This window comes from Cyrtonyx montezumae, unplaced genomic scaffold (assembly GCF_038088225.1).
Source record: "Cyrtonyx montezumae isolate F1298 unplaced genomic scaffold, pur_monq_1.0 scaffold_3, whole genome shotgun sequence".
Lineage (NCBI taxonomy): Eukaryota > Metazoa > Chordata > Aves > Galliformes > Odontophoridae > Cyrtonyx > Cyrtonyx montezumae.
In genome coordinates, this window is record NW_027072034.1 from 142,052,950 (window position 1) to 142,074,675 (window position 21,726).

A 21,726-nucleotide genomic window follows, 5' to 3' on the forward strand; every position below is an offset into this window, starting at 1 on the left:
TGATAAAGAGCCGCTCTGTTCTGACAAAATGATGCACTGAGTTCTGTTTGACGGTGTTTTCTGCATGTTTCATTTTCTCAGTCATACTGCCAAAATGAAGGTGATGTTTTAAATTCGTTTTAAAATTGTGCATTTAACGCATGAATGTATACAAACATAAACACAGAATTCCATACAAGCAATCCTTTCTTTTTGTTCTTGTCATTACTTTAACTGTCCGTTTTCGTTTTATTTATAGTTAGTGCCTTTATGAAGAGAGGGTGTGGTAGTGAGATAGACAGAATATGCACACGTAGTCCTGTCTGTGGTGGTCTGACAGATTTACTAGATGTCTCTCGACCGATCTAGCAGTTCAAGTCAGTAAAAAATAAATCTTTGTCTTCTGTTGCCATTAAAGTGTCTGTCCTCGTTATTTTCCTTTACGTATCTTCACTCCGCACAGTGCCAGTTTGTGAGACCACTGTAGTTGCTGCTGGTGCTCCTAACTGCATGTGTGGTGGAGGGCTGCTGGTCTTGCAGTTACAGGAGGGTGCCCTGAAGGCACCCAGCACAGTTCTGAGGTGTTGTGCAGACGTCAGCAGGGCTGTCACAGATCTGAGTGTGAGGGTACTCAGTCCCATTTGACACCTGGAACTCGATATTCCCTATTATCTTCTTTTCCTTCAGTTGGTCTGTGAGAAAATAGTCTACAGATTGCCACTGGAAGACGAGACGAAATGAGTTAAGAATAGACTGCAGGTTTGTGAAGAACAAAGTAGGCATCTTGACAGATTTTCTTTTCAAGCAAAATTTCAAGGGCTTTCCAGCTTGGGAAATTAAAACATACCTAATGAATTGCAGGGCAGACTACATACTGAGTTGTATTAAATAATTCAATTTATCGCCTCCTTTCCCAATGGCAGGCATAGTACCAAGATGGGAATATCCTTTGGCATAAGGCCTCCTGTGACTTAACAGCTGTGTGTTTCTCATGTACTAGTGAGCCTGGTCGCACAAACTACTCCGTGTTCCTTTTTGTGTCTCGTTCTCACTGTCGAAGTCTCATTTTGGAGGTGGCTTTTTATATTACTTAGGACTTCTTCAACTTCAGTCATTAAGATCCGGATGTAAGCTATTACTTGAGACAGTGAATTCTACTGCATTTGTTTACCTTCCTCTGTATCTTTTCTATGTAAAAAGACTTTTCTTAATAAACAGATAGAAAAAATCAAGTCCAAGAACTTTTATTTTTCAAAGACGCTTGATACAGCACTTCTGTCGACTTTGAGAAATAGAAATCATCATTCCACCTAAAAAAACTTGCTGCTCATTTGTGCTTTACACTGGTACATAGTGATAGGACAAGGAGGAATGGTTTTACACTAAAGGAAGGGAGATTTGTATTAGATGTGAGGGGGGAAGTTCTTTACAGAGAGTGGTGAGGTGCTGAAACAGGCTGCTCTGAGAGACTGTGGATGCCCCATCCCTGGAGGTGTTCAAGGTTGGCTGGGCCCTGGGCAGTCTGATCTAGGATGTGCCCTACACGGTGGCAGCTCAGCCTGAGATGGGGTTGGAACTTGATGCTTGGGGTCCCTTCCAACCCAGGCCATTCGATGACCCTACAACTCCTGTCAGTGCCCATTAGCTAACACCAGCATTCCCTGGAATGCAGCAATTTGTATTCAGAATTCCTTCAAAGCGTACTGACATTGCATGGGTTCATTGAGAGCCCTTGTGAAAATCATAACTCAGGCATGTCTCACGCATATATTTTTTTTCATTTACCTGTTTACCACCTAACAGAAAAACAGTTCTGTGCCTTATTTTCTCTGAAATCTCACTCTGAGCTCGCTCGCCTGGACCACAACTGTTTTCCAGCTGGAAGGGCAAGGACACAGCACATTCCATGACAACCCTCTGCACCAAACAATAATGAATTTAGTGTGGGACTTGTCCCATCATCTGTTGAATCTGGATTCCAAGCTCTGGGGATGGCCAGCACCAAATGTTTCAGAGGAACGTGTAAAACTCCATGGTAGGCAAACAGCAGACGATCTCTGCTTCTCCTATCTGGTTAAGCAGGAAGAGAAAGTTTTTTAATCACATCCCAAATTTGTTCTGCTGGCAACTCTGAGTCTTCCTTAACTGGGAAGTTAAGATACCAAACAAAATTATTTTCCATTCACAGATGTGATTTTTTTTTTCTAGGAGATAAAATATGTAGGAAGGATACAGTCATAGCCACGCGCAAACTAATCAGAGGTGGCAGTAATGGATAACAGGAGCTCAGCTATTTTTAATGAGGTACTGTCAAAACTCATCAATCATTACCTCATAGTAACGTTGAGAAAAATGGTCATGTGAAAGACATTTTTTTCCTCCATTTCCCAAATCAAGGCCATTTCTTTGACCTCCAAAGCCACTAATTAACCTATTTTTCCTAGAACAGGTAACAGACTCCCTCGTGGAAATGCGGGAATGCGAAGTGGTAAGTTTATCACTTTACAACAGCAGGACAGGATAATTGGAAAGGCAGTAGCCTGCTGAGACCAAAACGTGGACAGCTTAGTACTCATAATGCTTATCAACTGAACACAGATGGAAAAAAGCATCTGTCCACCAACAGAAGCAGGCAGAGAGAGGTAATTATCTCTTATTAGGGTCTTTCCCAGCTGTAAGATCACCTAGAACTAAATGTAAAGAGTATGTAAAAACAAAATAAAGGATTTCAGTTTGGCATTTTTGATTAAAAAATGTCTTTATTAAAGGAATTGTTTACATGGCCCAGATTTTAACTGTGGAACTTTTCATAGTGGGTTTAACTGGGTTTTTTTTCAATCTCCTGACACCACTTTTATAAGCATGCTTTTGTGTGTTCTCTGTATAGTGCATGTACATTTGCAGGAAATGCTCTAGGTTTCCACAATAAATGATCATAAATTGCTTGAGTGGGAAGGGATCTTCAGAGGCCACCTACCCTGCAACGAATAGGGACACGTACAGCTAGAGCAGGTTGCTCAGAGCCATGTCCAGCCTGGCCTTGCATGTTTCCAGGGACAGGTCTTTCACCACTTCTCTGGGCAACCTGTTCCAGTGCCTCACCACCCTTACTGTCAAAAACTTTTTCCTTGTGTCCCATCTAAATCTCCCCTCTTTGGGTCTGAAACCATTTCCCCTTTGTCATATCACACCAGACTCTGTTAAAGAGTCCATCCCCTTCTTCCTTACCCCTTTAGGTAGTGAAAGGATGCTATCAGGTCACCTTGGAGCCTTCTCGAGGCTGAGCAGCCCCAGTTCTCTCAGCCTGTCCTCATAAGGGAGGTGATCTGTCCCTTGAATCAATCTTGTGGCCCCTCTCTGGACACTGTCCACCAGGTCCACGTCCTTCCTCTACTGAGGACTCCACATCTGGACACGGTGCTCCAGATGAGGTCTCACCAGCACAGGATCACCTTGCTTGCCCTGCTGGCCATGCTTCTTTTGATGCAGCCAAGGATACAGTTGGCTTTCTGGGCTGCAAGGACTATTGCTGGCTCATGTGGGCTACCATGTCAAAGGCCTTCCTGAAGTCCAGGTGGATGACATCAGTGGTACTGCCCTTGTCCACTGATGCAGTTACGCCATCATAGAAGGTTGGTCAGGAAGGACTTGTCCTTGGTGCTGCATGTAATTGATGGTACTCGTTATCTTTGACCTGCAAAGCACAGAATTAATTCTCAGCAAAACACATCTAAACAACACAGCTGTGCCTCAGCTACTCACATTTCCAGTGAAGGAAAACATCACAGCCCTCTGAGGGCTCTTGCTGGTTAATTACTGTCATTGTTAGCAATTTAACTTCTAATCTAAATTTACCTAATTTCGGCTTTCAGTCACTAGAGCTTGTTATCTCACTACCTACTAAACTGAAATTACCTCTAGTATTTATTACCTCACTTTAATCAGTGTTAAGTGCAACTCCAAGTCTAGTAATTCTGTCATTGGAAGTCTTGCAAAAGGAAAAACAAGTCTTTAACATCCAGCTCAATCTTTCGATACGCTCAAGTACAGGCTACATGTCCTTTAAAATCTGCATCTTTGTTTTTAAGCTACCTCAGCAGCATCTCTAATTTACAAATGTGCTGATTGAAATTAAAACGGGATGGGTTAGGGGAACAGCACAGCCTAACAGGCCATCACTTGCCATAATACACAGAATCTCCTCCTCCCGGTCCTTTGTGGCCACAAAAGTATGAAAGAGCAGGGTTAGTAATGAATTTAGGAATTTATGGGAAAAACAGTCAATTAGAAGTCTAGGTAATCAACACTGATGTATGAAAAAATATCATGCAACAGTAGGTCAAGAACTATCAATTAGACAGCGCTGTTGCAGAATTTCCATTAATGCTCTCAGTATGTTTTTATTTGGCACAGAAGAAGAAAGGAAAAGAGGAAGTGGACTGGTTCACTACAAGGTCTGACACACTCACCCCCAGGAACAGGGGGACAGCTGTTTCAAGGACAGAATATTGGCCAAAAAAAGAAGAAGTACATTTGGCAGAGGTGGGGAGCCGTCAATAGAAAAGCTGCTTCCTTCCTTCTTCCTGTCACATGTGCTCCTGGATAATAAAAAGCATGCAGACATTCACCTCTCCAGCTCTCACAACCTGCTCAGAGATGAATCTATTAAAAACGACACCATTTAAATGCAGTGACAGACTACTTAACTAGCAACCTTAGCTACATCTGTAATTGCTGGATTGGCTCAGGGTGACGGGTGATGTAAGATTTAGCTCTCACTAAAAGAGAAATGCACTGCAAGTTGGATAAAATTATCTCTTTTATTAGTAGCAAAAAGGAATTCAAGCAAAGCAAGCCCAGTCTCATTGGGAAAGAACTAAGGGCAGCACCTCCACTCCCCTTTGAAGGAGCTGCTTGTTTCTCTTGCATATGAACCCCGGTGCCAGTGTCTGCAGACAGAGCACAGCTCTCTGAAGCTGGTTCTCAGGAACTCAGCCTGCTCTTGCAAAGCATGCCTACCAAGTGGCATTCATTTATCAGTCTGACATTGATGGGCTTTCAGTCCTGAGCGCTGTGCACTTCACTAAATGGGATGTGTGTAAGTAGGCAAAGACAAAAGCACAAGGATTTGATGTGACTAGTATCAAGAGGGTCAGAAAGCTGCATTAATGCAGCCGTCGCTGACCCTGCTGCTGCTGTATAAAAGATAGAGCTGATATGCACAAAAAGGTCGAAGTTAAGGAGGGGATATCTTGTGAGCTTCCTATACTAATGCTGATTTTCCAACCAATCCATTATATAGAAAATTTCTACATAATGAGTGAAGCTGTTCAATTAGGCTTCAATCCTGCGTGCACACAGATGCTTTGTTTTGCGCTCACGTAGTCCCTCAGCTGCAATTATTGCCACCAATTAACGTGTGCAGCTGTACAGAGGTTTTAGCTGCTCCTTTTAGGCTCCAGACTGATCACAAAGGATAGCAAATGTGGTAGATAATGAATCTCAGTGGCAGCCGTGAGACAAATATACATTACACCTGCCACAACTGGCAGCCTCTGCTGAGCCGTACTTTGCCCCTCGTAGAGTAACAACCTGTAGATTAGCACTAAGATAAGACATTTGTATTTCATACTCACTTTATTATATATTTTCCTCTGCACAATAAGATCTCAGGCTGATAACCTGTGAGAGTTTAAAAACACCACTGCTTCCTTCTCGGACCTAACTCCTCAAATTCAGACACAAACCCAGGCTCCCCACACATCAGTTTATTGCAGGAATCAGTAAGAAGAGGAGCTTTAGGCAGGAGCTGAGGACGGAGTCATGAGTGTGCGACAGGCAGTTGTCCTATATGTACCAGTCTGCTATCTCTACATCTGGCTTTGCTTCTTCCACCCCACCCCCAGCACTCAGGGATAACAGGGGCAGTAAGCACTGTTGTAACACCTCACTCAACGTCTCGAACAAATGAAGTGCCTAACTGAAGAAAACAAAAATGCACCTAGGCAGTAGATTATTACTCCTACTGGCTTACTGGAGAGCGCTCTCACGGCTGAGCCCCCAACCCTCCTCCGTGTCACATCCCGTGGAACTCAAGCACCCTGCTCAGAGGTCAGAGAAACAGCCACCAAATGATTGCAGAACACTTGCTGCTTCTTCTTCCACACCAACATACACGAGCAGACAGGATCAGACTACTTTTTGAAGTTGGTGATAGAAAGAGGCCTGTCTGTACTTTTCTGTCCTGACAAACTATGCTGTGCCACTCTGCCACTGTTAATAGACAGTTTGTCCTGAGCAGTTACCATGCAGCTCTCTCACCAGGCTCTGTAACTGCTCTTCCTCTGCAGAACTCCTCAGGAAATCGTGGTTAGCTTTCCACTGCTCTCTCACATGGCTGCTTCTCCAGTACTGAAGTCTCAGGTCCAGTCTGAAGCGTGCACTGTTATCAGTCCCTGGAGAGATTATAAAGAGCTGTTTAGCTCTTGCCTGGTCCATACTGTGCCCAGCCATCATCTGAATGCCAAACACTGCAAGAAAGCTATGTTGGAAATATAGGGCTGCTTGCCGGAACTGAGCAGTGACACACAACAAGACCACATTGCCCCTTTCCAGCTAAGCCACAATCTGAACTCTAGTGACAGCAAGCCTGAATTACCCAACCTCAGCAACATTGCTCGGAGCTGAAGCCAGACCAAACAAAGGGCAAGAATTCTAGTTATATGCGCACAGAGAAAACACAGAACATATTTAAAAGCAGCCCTTTGCCTTACACGTGCTGACCATGCCTATTTGCTATGGAAATACAACACCGTGGAGGTTGTAAGCAGTTGTTTGAACTGCTTCATAGCGCTCCAGAGACGCACAGACCACTTGCTCATCCACTGCCTCCTGCCTGCACACATCCCTGCGCACGCAGAGCTGCAGGAAGCTGCGGTTGCACAGCCCTGGTCCGGCAGCTGGACTGCCCCCACCCTGCCGCTGTCCCTGTCACTGCCCATGGCTGCTGCTGCTGGCACTGCTGCTTGTGTCCTTATAAATACAGCTTGTCCCACTGCTTGTCACAGCCACCATGCATTTCTCTGCTCCAGCTTACCAGCAGAATACCATTTGATGCAGTACAACACTTCAGTGGCCACTGTGATTATAACTAAAGGCAGTTTTTCTCCGCTGTCTATAATTCTCATTTCTTCCTCTTTCCATTTCTATTTTTTACCTTATATCCCTTAACAATTCAGTGTAAAAATCAGCCACATCTTACCACATCCAAAGCACTGACAGAAGAATCCAGACTGCAGGAGCCACACCACAGAGCAGCCTGGGTTGGAGGGGATCTTAAATACCATGTAGTTCCAAGCCCCTACCATGGGCAGGCTGTCCCCAGCAGCTCAGCCGTCCAGGGCCCATCCAGCCTGGCTTTGAGCACCTCCAGGGATGGGGCACCACAGCTTCTCTGGGCAACTGTGTCAGTGCCTCACCATTCTCAGAGTGAAGCAGAGAACATGTAACCTAAATTTCTCCTCTCACAGTTTAAAGCCATTCCCCTTTGTCCTCACACTATCAGAGCACATAAGATGTCATCCCTCCTCCTGTTCATACGCTCCTTTCAAGTACTGAAAGGCCACAATGAGCTCTCCAGGCTGAACAAGCTCACAGTACGCACACACCCAGATGAAGGCTGGGGCATACCTGTGCTCAGCTCCACAGCAAGGACTCTGTTTACCCCAGCACAGCCCGCTGGGCCTGCAGGGAGCCCTGGTCTCACCACTTAGCCAAACTCCTGCCAGCTCCCACTCCCAGCTCCAGTTGCCCCCACCAAGGCTGATTTCATGGAGCTGGGGAAGAAGCCTCGCACCCCTTTCCGAGGCACAGACGCTGGGTGAGCTGAGGGACGTGGTTTAGAGGGCGCTACAGGCGGCAGGTGGACGGCTGGAGCGGATGACCTCGCAGGTCTCCTCCAACCTCGGTGACCCTATGAATCTACGAGGCTGAGCGGCTGCCACACGGGCACAGCACGGCCCAGCACGGCGCTGCCGGGGGAGCGGGGCAGGGCCGGGCGGGAGGGAGCGCGGCCAAGCCCGGCCCCTCGTCTCGCTCAGCTCAGCGCAGCGCAGCGCAGCGCGGCGCTCCCCCCCGCGCTCTTTGTTGGAGGTGGCGGCCGGGGCCGCGCGCTATGTCCTCCCCCAAGAACGGCTTCTACCGGCAGGAGATCACCAAAACCCTCTGGGAAGTGCGGGACCGCTACCGGGACCTGCAGCCCGTGGGCTCCGGTGCCTACGGGACCGTGTGGTGAGTGTGGTGAGCGGGAAGGGGCCGGGCGGCGCCCAACATGGGATGGAGGGGGCACTCGGGGGTGAGGGGGCCGGGATGGCGGTCCCGGGCCGCGCCCTGGAGCGGGACGCCTGGGTTGGGCTCTTTTTGTTTGTGCCGGGCACACCGCTCCGCTCACACAGCTGTTGTGCTCCCCCTGAAGCTCCGCCGTGGATCGAAGAAGCGGCACCAAAGTGGCCATTAAGAAGCTGTACCGCCCCTTCCAGTCGCAGATCCTCGCCAAGAGAGCCTACCGAGAGCTGCGCCTCCTGAAGCACATGAAGCACGAAAACGTGAGTTCGGTCCTCGCAGAGCGTACGCGCGCTGAGATAGGAGAAACTGGGCAGAGTTGGGCGTGCTGCCATGCAGCTGCATGGTGGTCAGGGCTCTGCGACAGCACCTGCTTGCCTGTCCTTCCTCTGCCTGTCCTTCGCCTGCAGACAGCAGCTCGCACAGAGTCCCCTGTGAGAAGCACCACCTGGCTGTCCCAGGGTGGGAAGGTGTAGAACTGCAGCAGAATTTGTGCTCTAGGACAGTGAAAGAGATGGAGAGCCGTGAAATGCCATCCTCATTACATCCCTGCGAGGTACCTGAGCATGGGTCTGTGCTGTGCGTCCCACGTGGCAGCATCTGAAAACTTACACAGGTTTTCAGAACTTGCTGAACATGGGCATGTCATGCATGCATACCTATTTCGGGGAGCAGGGCTTTCTGCTTTCACAAAGTATTTGGAAGCATTGGTTTTGTGCTAATATGAAACAGAATGTTTGGGAATAACTAAAGAAAGTACTTTACTGGGAAACAAAGAGTAGGGCATTGTGCTCGGCAGAGATTCCCACACAATGTGAAAGAACAGCTGTAGGAAGCAGTGTTGAAAGTGTGATTAAGTTGTTTATCCTGAACGGATCTGTGCGAAAACTTTTGTGGAGTTGAAGCGTGAGGAGAGTGTCCCTGGGTGGGCTTGGAAGATCACAGTGGTGGCTTTATAGTCTTTAAATTGGAAAAAAAAGAAAAAAAAGAAAGATTGGGAGTGCTCGCTTATTAAGATGATACATCAGAGTCTGTTTTCAAATAAGCATGTGGGACATTGATGTGGGAGGTTGGAGCATCTCTCCATTCATACAGCCTTCATGGCAAGCTACGTGATGGAGAGTGAGGAGGAGAGAAACTGGTGCAAACAGTGCTCTATTGTAGTCATTTAACATTATGGGATTAACAGTCTGAGTATCAGCAATGTCTAGGTTCATTCTGAAGAATAACAAGTGTGCAATCTGGACTGTCCAGAAAAAGCAGGCCATGTTGTAGGCTTAAGGTTTCATGTGCCTCTTAATGTTTTAGTCTGAATCTTTTAGCATATTTCTTCATTTTGCTTGATGATTCCCTTGGAGTAGCAGCTTTTTAACTGCTGTTGTATGTATCAGAGAGTTAATTGCAGGGGACTTCTGTGTCATACAAGGGCTGTCATGCTTTCTTCACCGAATATTTGGGAGCAGATGGCTAAAAGCTCTTAACTGTGTCCAGAATTTGCAGATTGTTTGTCTTCCATTTCCCAGAATCACGTGTTGGGTAATGTTATCCACTCATGTAGGCCCATCAGGACATTGCTCTGGAACCTCACCACAAGCTTGTAGGATGACTGAAGAGTACAGTAGGAAATGCTCGCTGGGGAATGTGGGCACCATTTGTAAGTTATAAGTCAATGTATGTGGAGGAAAGAAATAATATGTAACGTTATAGTCTTAGAAAACAGTTTGGGCTGCAGAAGGAAAAATCTGGTCTAGGTGCTAAGAAAAAGTCTTACTACAGATTATGATATTTACTCGTTAAAGAACAACGGGCGAATAAATGATCATGCAAGGAATGTGTGAACACCGGGGAGGCAGACACTGACCCCTCTGCCCATCCAGTATGAGGCTGAAGGGGCAGTACAGCCCTCCATGGAAATTTCAGTCCATACTTTTCAGATTCCAGTCTCATACCATTCATTTCACCCTCTCTTAATTCAGACTGGCAGCAAAGCCTTTCAGAATTTCTAGCGCCCATGCTAACCTCTTTAAATATTCCTCCCATCCCATATTAGACCAGAGTGGCAGTAATACTCCTTGTCAGGATTTTCAGGCCTCCCCAATCTTTGATCTGCTGCAGTTCTGTCAGAGGGCCTATTTGCATGTTGCTGCCAAAGGGTGGATTTATAAAAATGTGACCATTTCAGTCTTCTTGTCCTCCTACCTGTTTACATCAGCAGTCCCCAGTGTGTTGTTCATGCTCTAAGTGATTAGTTCTCTAAACTAATCCATTGCACTATACTTTTTGCATAATAGCAAGCATCTGTCCTTCTGGCTGTACTATAAATCCAACCACTATTAAAATGAATAAAATGGAATTGTTTCAAAGACCACAGTAAAATAGCCATGTCATTTCCATCTCCTTGGGTGCTGGTAGTCAGAGTGTATGGTGATGTGTAACAGCCAGTCTGCAGCACAGCCACTGTAGGTTAGAAGTATTGTGACATTGTTCTAATCTGCCATTGCAGTTATCTTTGCCTTGCTATTTTTTTCTACTTCAGATTATAAAACTCAAGGTTCTGTTTATATGATAGTTAAAATTACACCCAATTCACTCCTCTACCTCTAATCTGCTTTTCTTTTAAAATGGCTTCTGCAATCACATTGTGTCTGGTGCCAGATTACATGAGAAGTGTGATGTTATTTTGTTTGTTGTGATTGCCTTTGGGTAGACCACGTCTGCCCTTCGTAGCTTTCAAGGAAGTGTTACGGTGTGTGTGTATCAATACATCATCATTGTTTATTTAACCTTATGGTGCATTCAGAATCACAAAAGAAAATGTAATGGTCTGACACACCATAGTAAAGCCAGGTGTAATTAAGGAAACCTCCTCCCATTAAGGCCACAGGAGATATCAGTAAACCTGTGTTACAGTTTTTCATTGTGTCCTGCTCCAGTGAAGAAAGCTGAAGAAAAATTCTGCTTGATACCTGGATTACATCTGTTGTTGAATCTTTGAAGAGTATGCTCAGTTACTTAGCATGGAAGGGTTGCAGAATGTCCTGTTATCCTGCAGGATGAAGGGAAATGTGGGAGTCACCCCACTTAATTTTACTGTAATTGTATATCTCCTTGTAGGAGAACTAACTTCCAGGTGAGTTTGCTCATCTATTCAAGCATTTTCAGGAACAGGCAACTGTTGCAGAAGTGACCCTCTCTCAGTTTTATATACCAGATCATTATGGTCCCTAATGGTTTTCTAGTAGCATGTTACTGAAATGTAGCGAGGAAAATTCTGTGCAAGCCATGCAAACTTGTAGCATGGAACTTCTCTTTGCTCCTTAGAATACAAATCCAAGAGGGAAGTGGCACTGAGGACCATGGAGTAGACGCCATCTGTTTAGAGAGCGAGACCTGTCTCTGGTGGCACTCAGTTCTGTCTTTTGATGGGTGTTATAATTTGAGAGGATCTGGGATGTTTCACAAACATGATAAGCTACTTCTGTTGCCTAAGAAGTAATTTAACCCAGATATTAGATACTGCCTTAGGTGTTGCCAGAATCTTGCTTCCACCAAGATAAGCTGCTGGATCACTTTGTAGCTGCATAAACAGATAACTCTGTCAGAAAAGAGGGAATGGTGTGAAAATGAATAAAAACAGCTAAGGCAGAATGAAAAGCACACTGTGTTCTTTGGTTTTCTTCATTTATTTGTGCTATCTTGAAATATTCCTCCCACTACAGATCTTGGTTGCTTCTTTAGCACCTACTCCATCATGTAGAAGACCAAGCTGTTTACCTTTAGGAAGTTTTTTTGGCTACTGCTGCTTTTGTTCTCTGCTTCTACATTTGGAATTCATTTAAAGTGAAGACCCTTAAAATTATCTATTATGGCCCTAACTTAAAACCAGGAGGAGAATGAAAACACTGCCTGTGTGCTAACATTGGCCCTGACTTAGAGGCCAAACATTTAAACGTGCCTGCATAAGTGTATTCAGTGGAGATGTCTGTGTATGCAAAATTGAACCCAGACAATTAAGCAGAGGTGCAGACACTTTTCATTTGTTTCATTAGGCAAATGACTTGGATTTCATTGTGCATTTGAACTAGAAGTGATGCTGGTTCGGTCCTGGTGCCCTTCTCACCTCCTGGTTTGCTGACTGAAGTTTAGAGGAGGCACTGGGGAGAGAAAAGCAGCATGCAGTGTTAATGTGCTGTTTCCAGACAGTGTGGATTTTATGGAAGTGGCATATACATGTCTGTGTACATACATTTGGATCTATATATCAACATAAGCACATGTGGTAATTCTGACCCAGTTGTACCAAACTAAGTTCTGAATGTGCTCTTGGCATAAGGTTTTTGACAGATGCACATCAAACATCTCCTTAGGTTGAGTCAGTTAATATTCTACAGATGTCTTCCTGGAAACCTTGTGAAAGTCAGCTGCAGTATTTGTTTAAAGGTACTCTACATTACGCTCTCAGGCATCTCTCTGTGAGAACATTACTCTCTGGTGAATTCCAGCATCTGAAGAACGATGTATGTTTTACATTAGGAGAACCATTTAGCATTTTTCCCCCTTTTGGAAGGAACTCAGGTATCCAACAGACCCCAAATCAGCTCTCACTCTACAGTTACGCTTCTGAAGATGATGATGCAGGCCTTCCATTTCAGGTTAGCTGATGCTAAATTACCTTGAATTCTTTATTATGAAAAAAGTGAGGTCTTTTGGCATCAGCCAAGGGGCAAAATTGTTTCAGAGAAAATATTAGGAAAGTACTCTCCTACCTGAGGAGGTCTTCAGACCGGCACTTGTGCAGCTAATGTGAGCATTGGAAGAGGAATAGCTGTATGATTTATTGCAGTCAAAATGTTGTTGGGAAGTGTCGTTCGTGGCAGTTTTTCTGCATGCTGAAAGCTCCAAACAGCAAGACAGCTAACATGACACTGGAGTCACTTCTTTTCATACTCAAAAGCCAGTAAATCAACATGGTGATACCAGTCGTCACATGTTGGGCTTATTTTTACAAACCTACCCAATAGGTGTTTTATCCAGGCTGAATTTCTGCCATCACCTGTTTCTTCACACCCTGTCTTAGACAGTAATAAAGCAGACTGATGTGCTGAGGCAAGTAAAACAGGGTGAGGACAGCACTGAAACCCAAATCTTTTTGTCTTAGGATTGTTGCCCACTCCAGGGTGTAAGCCCACAGCATTCGAGTCTGTTGGGTGTTGCATACAGGGCCCTAGAGGAGTGTGGCTCTTGAGGCATGGCTGGTGCCCGTGGATGGGCTGCTGGTGCACAGGTATGCCTCATTGTGCCACTTAGCTTCTCAAGAAGTTGCTTTTATTCACAATGAGCAGAGACTCCTCCAGCCCTCAGGACTGCAGTGAGTCTGGTCAGAAAAGCTTGTTATTCTCAGCCTTTCTCCTTCTATTCTTTGCTCTTTTACAGTGTCAGATTTTATGGCGCCATGGCAGGATGCTACACTGGTGTCAGCATGTGATTGAGAAAGGAGCTCATTGTCCCTTAGCAGCCATCTCTCTGTGTGGTGCAGCAGAGGTAACCCCAGGTGGAAGGAGGGTGACTGTAGCGTGAACCTTGTGCTGGTGGTTACAACTGCACAAGGATTGAGGCTTCTCTGGGTAGTTAACAGCACGCCGGTATCCTGCGAAGTGAAACAGCACAACAACATAAAGTTGAAGCTAAGACTGCACAAAATGTAATGCAGTATGATATATAGTTAAGTGTACCCCAGCAGGGCTGTCTCTTAAAAAATGTGCATGTTTGTAGCTTGAGCACCAGAGCTGCTCAGCTTCACTGTGTGCTCATGTGTAACATCCATGGGATAAAGAAGCACTTACTGCATAAGAGACATAGCAGGCATTACTTATCAATCTGTAGCAGATGCAGTCTTTCATATGTGTACTGATGCTTGCATCAGAAACTTTTCTTTACAGAAATCCAGTGTAGCAGTCCTTGAGTGAAAGTAATCAAATAGATCAATGTGCATGGGAGCGTATGGATGAGGAGCTCCTCGCTGCTGCGTGCCAATGGTAGAATTGTGTTTGGGACAGGAGGTAATCTGAGAAAGGAAGGATGGACACCACCTCACAAACACACAGCATTATTTGTTGACAGTAATTAAAACTGGTCAGAGTATTCAGTGTAAATGTCTTGTGCAGGGGAATGATAGAGACTAAAAAGTAAGGCTGGAGCCACTGCCGGGTCCTACAGCGGCTTCCTAGCAGAGGGATGCAGTCAGCATTGTACAGAATGCAAACATCCCCACCTGAAGTGAGTTAGACCAGCAAAGTGTAGTTCTGCTGTTGGTTGGCATCCCTTTGCAGGAAGGCAGGAGAGCCATGCATCAAGCTCTCTCCTTTAGATGTGCTTTGAAACAAGCAAGGAAGGTACTGCATAGAGGCTGATGGAAGTCCAAGCTGTTTTTCAGTTGGTTGGGCAGAAGGAAGCAAAATGCATCCTTTGTGGGGACTTCATTTTAGAAATGGCCTCTTGGCAGAATCTGTAGGGAAAAAATGTGGTCATGAAAGGGCAGCACTGCCGCCAGTTTCCACAGATGCTTTTCATCACCATCCCCGGGTGCAGGGAGTTCATGCCTTATCAGAGGCGAGGAGCATGAAGCTACAGAACATTTCACAGGAACCTCACATTTCACAGAGAACACAGAACAACAAAGAGATGATTCGCATGGTGGCTTCGTTCTGTGCCATCTTTAAGCACCATGAAGTTTTTACAAATAGTGTTCTTAGCATATCTGCTGTAAGCAGTGGCCTGAGTGGAAATACTAAGTGACTCCATTCCAGGGGAGGAAAATCATCCCAAAGCACAACTATTCAATAAAGATCACTGAGGAAAAGGAATTGAGGCCCCTTGCTTTTATTTTTAAATCAATTAACTATTAGTATGACTTATATTTTGGACACAAATGTGGATTTCAGGTTTTTCACAAGGCTTGCTTTGGAGAGCAAGAAAGGGAGCATTGTGAAATCCTTGGCATGTTAGAAGAGTTTTCTGTTTTAATATTTAAGATTCCCTCCGGTGGGAGCAGCGTTAGTCTCTGTGGTATTCCTCACATCACAGGGTTTGCTACAATGCAGGCCAATGGGAAATTCATCTCCAGAAGTTTGCAGCCTCCCTCGAAATCAGGAGTTTGTATCTCAGGAAGCACAAAGTAATGATGGGACACCGTTTAATGGAGAAGTAGTAGAATTTTGGTGCAGTTCATTGAATGATTTCTGTTCTGGTACTCTATTGGAACGTGTTCTTGTGCTGACAGTGGGGGCCTGAGAACGTTTTGTGCAGAGATGGAGCAGTGTGGTGTCCTTATCACTTCATCTTCAGCTCCATCAGGTCTTTCTCCAGGATTGTCCCATGGGTTCACTGCTGTACTCTGGCATCGCAGAGTTTATCTTCAGCATGTTCTGTGTTGGTGAGGCAAATAGCTTAGGTAAATGAAGGCATGGAAATACTTCCTTGAAGAGAACAAGTGGGACTTCTGAAGAAGTGGAAGGAGGGGAAGAAGTGCTGAAGATGCTATTTCAGATAGTAACCAGATCCTCTGTGGGTATAATCATTGTTTTATGGTAGTTACATATTCTTAATTAGTTTCAGATAATGGTTCTCAGAAAAATATTACTAGCAGGTTTTTTTTCTGATGTACGTTTGGCTGCAGAGATGAGGGCTTGGGAGCTTTCTCTCTTCATCTGTATCAGACTGCTTTGTTCGTCCTTGCCACATTTTGATAATACCCAGTGTGACTGTGGTAGGTCCCTTGAATATGAGAAGGATAAAAATAGTTGCATGGAGGATTTCATCAGTGTTGGTTGGTTTTATTTAAAGATTTAAATAAAGGAAGTTGTCTTTCCTTTCTTTCTTTTTTCCCTGCATTTTTGCTCTCCCTGCATTTATCTTTGCTCCGCATAATTTTTTAAGCTCTCTGCTCTGAAGAACAGTTACGACAATGCAAATAATATCCAAAATCCATCCTGATTGTTTTCCAGGTGACTTGTGCAGTCATTTCAGTACGGACATTTCATTATCAGACAACATATTATGCTGTTAGTTAGTCCTGTTTCCTTGAAGTTTCTAGTTTTTCCCAGCTTTAAACTGATGTGTAATCCCTAAACCATATAGCCACAGAGATGGGAGTGAGTAAGGTTATAAAGATTACAAGTCCCTTAGGAATAATGTTGTCTTTCATTTTCCATTTCCATTGCTTTCTTCCTCTGCCCCACTGGTTAGTACTCCAGACTCCAGTTTGTGGTTTGAGCCACAGGTGTTCTAGAAAGCTGTGAAAAGAAACAACTCTAATGTAATGTGTAGGCATTTACAGGATTAAGCAATGTCTGAGATGAGATTTGGCTTTAGACAATGCCAACTGCATCTTTTGGAGCATCTAGCTCTGTATATTTAATTTACTCCTTGTTGATGAGCTTGAGATAAGCATTGGGGGTGACTGTATTAAGTCTATATTCAGTTGATGTGGTTCCACTGAAAAACACAGAATCATAAAATAGCTTGTGTTGGAAGGGAACTTGAAGATCACTAATCCAACCCTGCTGTGGGCAGGGCTGTCACCCACCAGCTCAGCTGCCCAGGGCCCATCCAACCTGACCAGGATTGGGCACCACAGCTTCTCTGGGCAGCTGTGCCAGTGCTTCACCACCCTCTAAGTAAAGAATTTCTTCTTAACATCTAACCTACATCTTCCCTCTTAGGAAAAGCTGTGGTGAGGAGATGTGTTTTGCTGGGTAGTTATTTCTCTTGATAATATACCCTTTATGGGAAGAGTTTTAATTCTAGTTTCTTGTTTGCACTCCCAGTCAGAGATTGCATCTTTCCACCTAAATTGCCTTCTAAGTGAAATTAGCAGGTGTCTGGAGTGTTCTTCACTTCTGTTGGTGCAGGTTCAGCTAGGTAAGGATCACTCATGACTGGTTTAGATTATAAACTGATTTATCTAGTTTATTTTGAAAACTCAAGTCATACAGGCTAAAAGGCACTCTCTTCTTGTGTAAAACTGTAAGCCTATACATCTTTTTATCACAACTAGCCCTCAAAGCTTTAAAATTTAACACATAGCAAATCCCAGTTGTTGTTAGGTGCTACTTCAGCCATCTTAATGCCTGTAGTTAACGTCTCAATATGGAAATGTTTTTGATGATATTTCTCCACTTATTACACTGTTCAGGAATTTGTGTGTTAGTGTAATATTAACCCATGATTTCCTTCTCTCCTTTCTCCTTATTTTAAGGTCATTGGAATATTGGATGTGTTCACACCAGATGTCACACTGGAGAAATTTAACGGCTTGTAAGTTTTGAGTTGTTTCTGTTTGGGAGCAGGGGACTGTTTCTTGCATGGGGAAAGAGTTGTTCATGTTTCTTAATGGAGCATTCCAAATCTCTTGCTTCCTGAACGTTTCCAAATTCCATCTTAAAAGAGCTGTTACATGCAACTTTGAAATTGGTAGGTTTTCAGATTATTGTTAGAGCTAGTAACCTGATTTATAAGATGTGTGCTTCTTGCAGCCCTTAGTGAACCCTTAGTGGGTTTCCTAATCCACCTTTAAAGTCCTGTTTCTTACATTAAAGCTTAGACTGATCAGATAAAGGAATTCTTAACCCAAGTGAGAAGTCTGAAAGTAATGCCTGCTGCGTGACACATCTCCACTGTGGTACATTATAATTCTAGGATTCAAAACTGCTGTTGCTGATGAATTTTTTGTGAATATTATGAGCTCTGCTCTGATGCATTCCCTGTATGGTTTCCCAGTGCTCATTCTGCACTCCATTATGTCCATATGAAGGTGTTCTACACACCCTCTTGACTACTAACCTCGCAGGCCAAAGTGATCCAAGCAGTGCATAATACAAATTATTTCTGGCACTGAGTTTTACATCTCTCTGATGTCTCTCTTTTGGCAGCATCTCAGCACATATTTAGTGCTGCAGTTATTAAGTTCGTTTTACTTGTGGAATCCTTCTGCAATTCTTGTGAATTAGAGTCACTACAGAAAGAGTGGTCAGAAACCCTCTTGGGCTTAATGTAGATAATGCCTTATATTTATACAGCTCCATTGGATTTCCTCTAATGTATCTATATTTAAAAAGCAACCCTGTGTATTTGTATGTTGACAAAAAAAGCTATCTGACAAGAAAATGTGGAATATAAAGTACAAAAAACATGGACCGTGTGTTAATACTGATCATTTAAGGCACCACTGAGCCAAAGAGGATGTTGTCCAAAAGGTTGGATGAGTTATGTGAGGGAGCCTTCCCTAAGCTGACTAGTTGTGAGTTGTTATCTCTTGCCTATTGTGTGAAGATCAGATTCAAGCTGATCTGTGGCCAGGAGCAGTTGCAGTGAGGCAAGTGGTTTCACCGCCAGCCAGTCCCTAAGGCTGGTGTCATTCAAGACTTCAGGTTTCTTAAGTAACTTCTGGCCCTCCTCCTTAAAGCAGAACATGCTCCTGCTGTATCTGCTGCTCTGTTCTCCTGCTTCTCTACTACACAAGTCAACATAATGAGGACTAAAGACAAAATCCCATTGCCTGTGTTAACAAGCAGTCATCGTCATTTCCCTGCTTGCACTGGTTTTCTATCAGAGTTGGTAGTTCAACTGATGGAAATAGTGTACCAAATTAGAGATATGAGTCTTCACCAATTTAAATCCCACTGTATACAGCTGTTTTTCATCTTCTTTGGCTACATTCTTAGCACTGTCTGTTATTGTATCATAAAACAGGTATCTAGAACTGGTTGCTGCCCTCTAAAAATGTTAGAGTTTTAACTTGGACTTGCAAGGAAATGTGTTAGGCATCAAGTTTCCATTGGAGTGAATTGGTGATCAAGTATCTAACCTCATTGTAAATACATTTTCAAAGTGAAAATAAGTTTGACAGGTTTTAAATGGAAGACAAGCGTTCAAGTAAGCCTATAATGTTCAATCCTGTTGTTCCTATGTGTTACTCATAAACTCTTACTAAAGTTTGGATTTTCAAACTCAGATAGAAGTGAATTTTCTCTTTCTTAAATTTGGTTTCCCCATTTTGTTTCCTCAATTGGACTGTTAGAGATTTGTTGTTATCAAATTGTAAACTTAGATATTGCACGTGTGAAAGTGGTCTTAGAGAGCTTGATGGTTACATATTGTTTTTAATATAGTCTGTTTATGTAAATCATTATCCATCCAGAGCACTGGGATCCCTACAGACGATGGAAGGCTAAGTGAGATCCTAGTGAATCTTTAGTGAACCATTAGTAAAAGACACATAAATATTTCTTTATCTGTTTTTGTTTTCTCTTTTCCAGTAAACCTGATGTTATTTTCTGGTTCATTTCAAATATTCATGACCTTTTGGAAATTGTATTTAATAAGTCTGATTCAGGGGAGAAGTTAATATGCTTTTAACATTCAAGACCATCAACAAAGCAGAAGTCAAACTCAGTTTTCTAGGTTACTGGGTCTGTTGTTGAAAGGCATGAAAAGTGATTCTTGGAGAAAGAGAAGGAATTCCATTCTTTTCTAGGTAGTTGCTATGTCCTTATGTGATTACAGAATTAAATTGCACATTTTTTCTGTGCAGAGGATAACAAATTTGTTTGTGAATGTTGGGATTGGAAGCCAGTATGACTTACTAAAGATGAAGGAGGTTATGATCCTAGATAAAAGTTAATTTGTTACATCTGACCTTTTCTATTTGATTTGAGGGACTTTGATTGCTGCTAATTCACGTACCCTGTGATAATGGTGGTGAGATAAATACCACTGTGTGTGAATGTCCAAGTTTCCTTTGTAGATATCTTCAGAATATCACGTGGCTGTTGATGAGATGCCTCTTATCTAGTTCAGCATCTGTACTCTTCTGGTAACTACCAACTTTCCATCATCAGTGTCAGAGTTATGTGGTGCCTCTTCATGACTAGAGATAAAAACACAGAGGGGCCCAAAGGGAAGATGGTAGAATTGTTTGGTAAACAGAATGATCCATGATATTGTCAGTGAGCTACAATATACAATTATGTTTCAATTTATTTGACAATTTTAGAATTATTCTGTCCTTTTTTATTTCCTTTTTTATTTCTTAAGCTACCTAGTCATGCCGTTCATGGGAACAGACTTAAGTAAGATAATGAAGCATGAGAAACTCACTGAAGACCGAATCCAGTTCTTGGTATATCAGATGTTAAAAGGCTTAAAGGTTTGCCACTTTTAATTATTTCTGTTTCACAGTTTTGTTTTCCTAGTAAACCATTATGGAGAGGTATAAATACTTATCATTTGATGGCAGGATAGAACTTACCTTGACTTCTTTGGTACAAGTATTGACATAGTCACAATAGTTACTTTGTGATAGTGTTATCTGGCAGGGCTGGGATTTTGGGGTTTTTTTGTATGATGCTTTGTGGATTTTGTTGGTTGTTTGGTCATTTCTTGTTGTTGTTGTTTGTTTTTTGTTTTCTTTTCTTTTCCGAGCAAAAAGTAAATAATTGAGGTTGTTATATCATACCTATATGTATGGATATAACCTGTAGGTATGGGATCTGGGGATGAAAATCTGAGCTGGAGAGAAAATCTGAGCCACGCTGGTTTTGGTGAGTGTTCAGGGACCATAGCAATTGTCACTTTGGCCTCTGTGTGCTAAGAGCCAAGTTCTGCAAAGTACTAAAACTCACTGCTGAATGTGACTAGGTAAGTTATTATCTGGAACACATTTCTATTATTTATATATTCAGGAAACAAGAATTCAGAATTCAGGTGAGATATTCCTTTTATAACATTACTGTTTTAAATCCTTCCACCTAGCTCTGCAGGCTGCATCCAAGCTTTCCAGGAGTGATGGCCATTTAATTCCCTTTGCTGTTTGGAAGACACATTTTGTAGTGTTGATGGCCATAGAACTGCACTGTCTAGGATTAGTGTGGTTCCTTTGGCTGCTTCCTGCACTGTACAGTTTTTGTTTTAAAGTCCTACAGTATACAACACATGGGCACTTTCCTCTGTGCACAAAGGTGAAGTGCAGACAGTGTGCTGGGAGTTGTATCTGATAGGAAGATGCATATGCAGTGGAAATCCAGCACTGGTTTTGATATGGCTTGTTACATGTGTCAAGATTTTGGTTTGTCCAAATGTGTATTTATATTGCCAAACCCTATTAAAATAAATAATATTGCAGGACAGCTTGCTGTTCCTGGGCAAGAGCATCAGCAGCAGTGCATCCATGATTCCTTTGTAGCTCCATGTTTAGTAGATACAAAAGGGCAACTATTGTTTTGCTCTCATCATGACACGTAGTATGTTTTGTTCTTGAGTGCTTTGTTACTCTGTCCTCCTTCACCCTAACTGGGTTTTATGTTCCTCATGCAGTAGATTTTCACTGGTACTGGCTTTTACGTGTGCCAA

At 43.4% G+C, this 21,726-nt stretch overlaps 1 protein-coding gene across 1 annotated transcript in view; it reads left to right on the forward strand.

Moving 5' to 3' along the window:
- Nucleotides 1-8,135: 8,135 nt before the first annotated feature.
- MAPK12 (mitogen-activated protein kinase 12) overlaps nucleotides 8,136-21,726 on the forward strand; it is a 30,545-nt gene continuing 16,954 nt past the window's right edge. Inside the window, exons 1-4 of the mRNA XM_065741520.1 lie at nucleotides 8,136-8,268; nucleotides 8,453-8,582; nucleotides 17,576-17,634; nucleotides 20,413-20,524. Coding sequence (XP_065597592.1) covers nucleotides 8,153-8,268; nucleotides 8,453-8,582; nucleotides 17,576-17,634; nucleotides 20,413-20,524 — 417 coding nt within the window. The 5' untranslated portion in view covers nucleotides 8,136-8,152. The remainder of the gene's footprint in view (nucleotides 8,269-8,452; nucleotides 8,583-17,575; nucleotides 17,635-20,412; nucleotides 20,525-21,726) is intronic.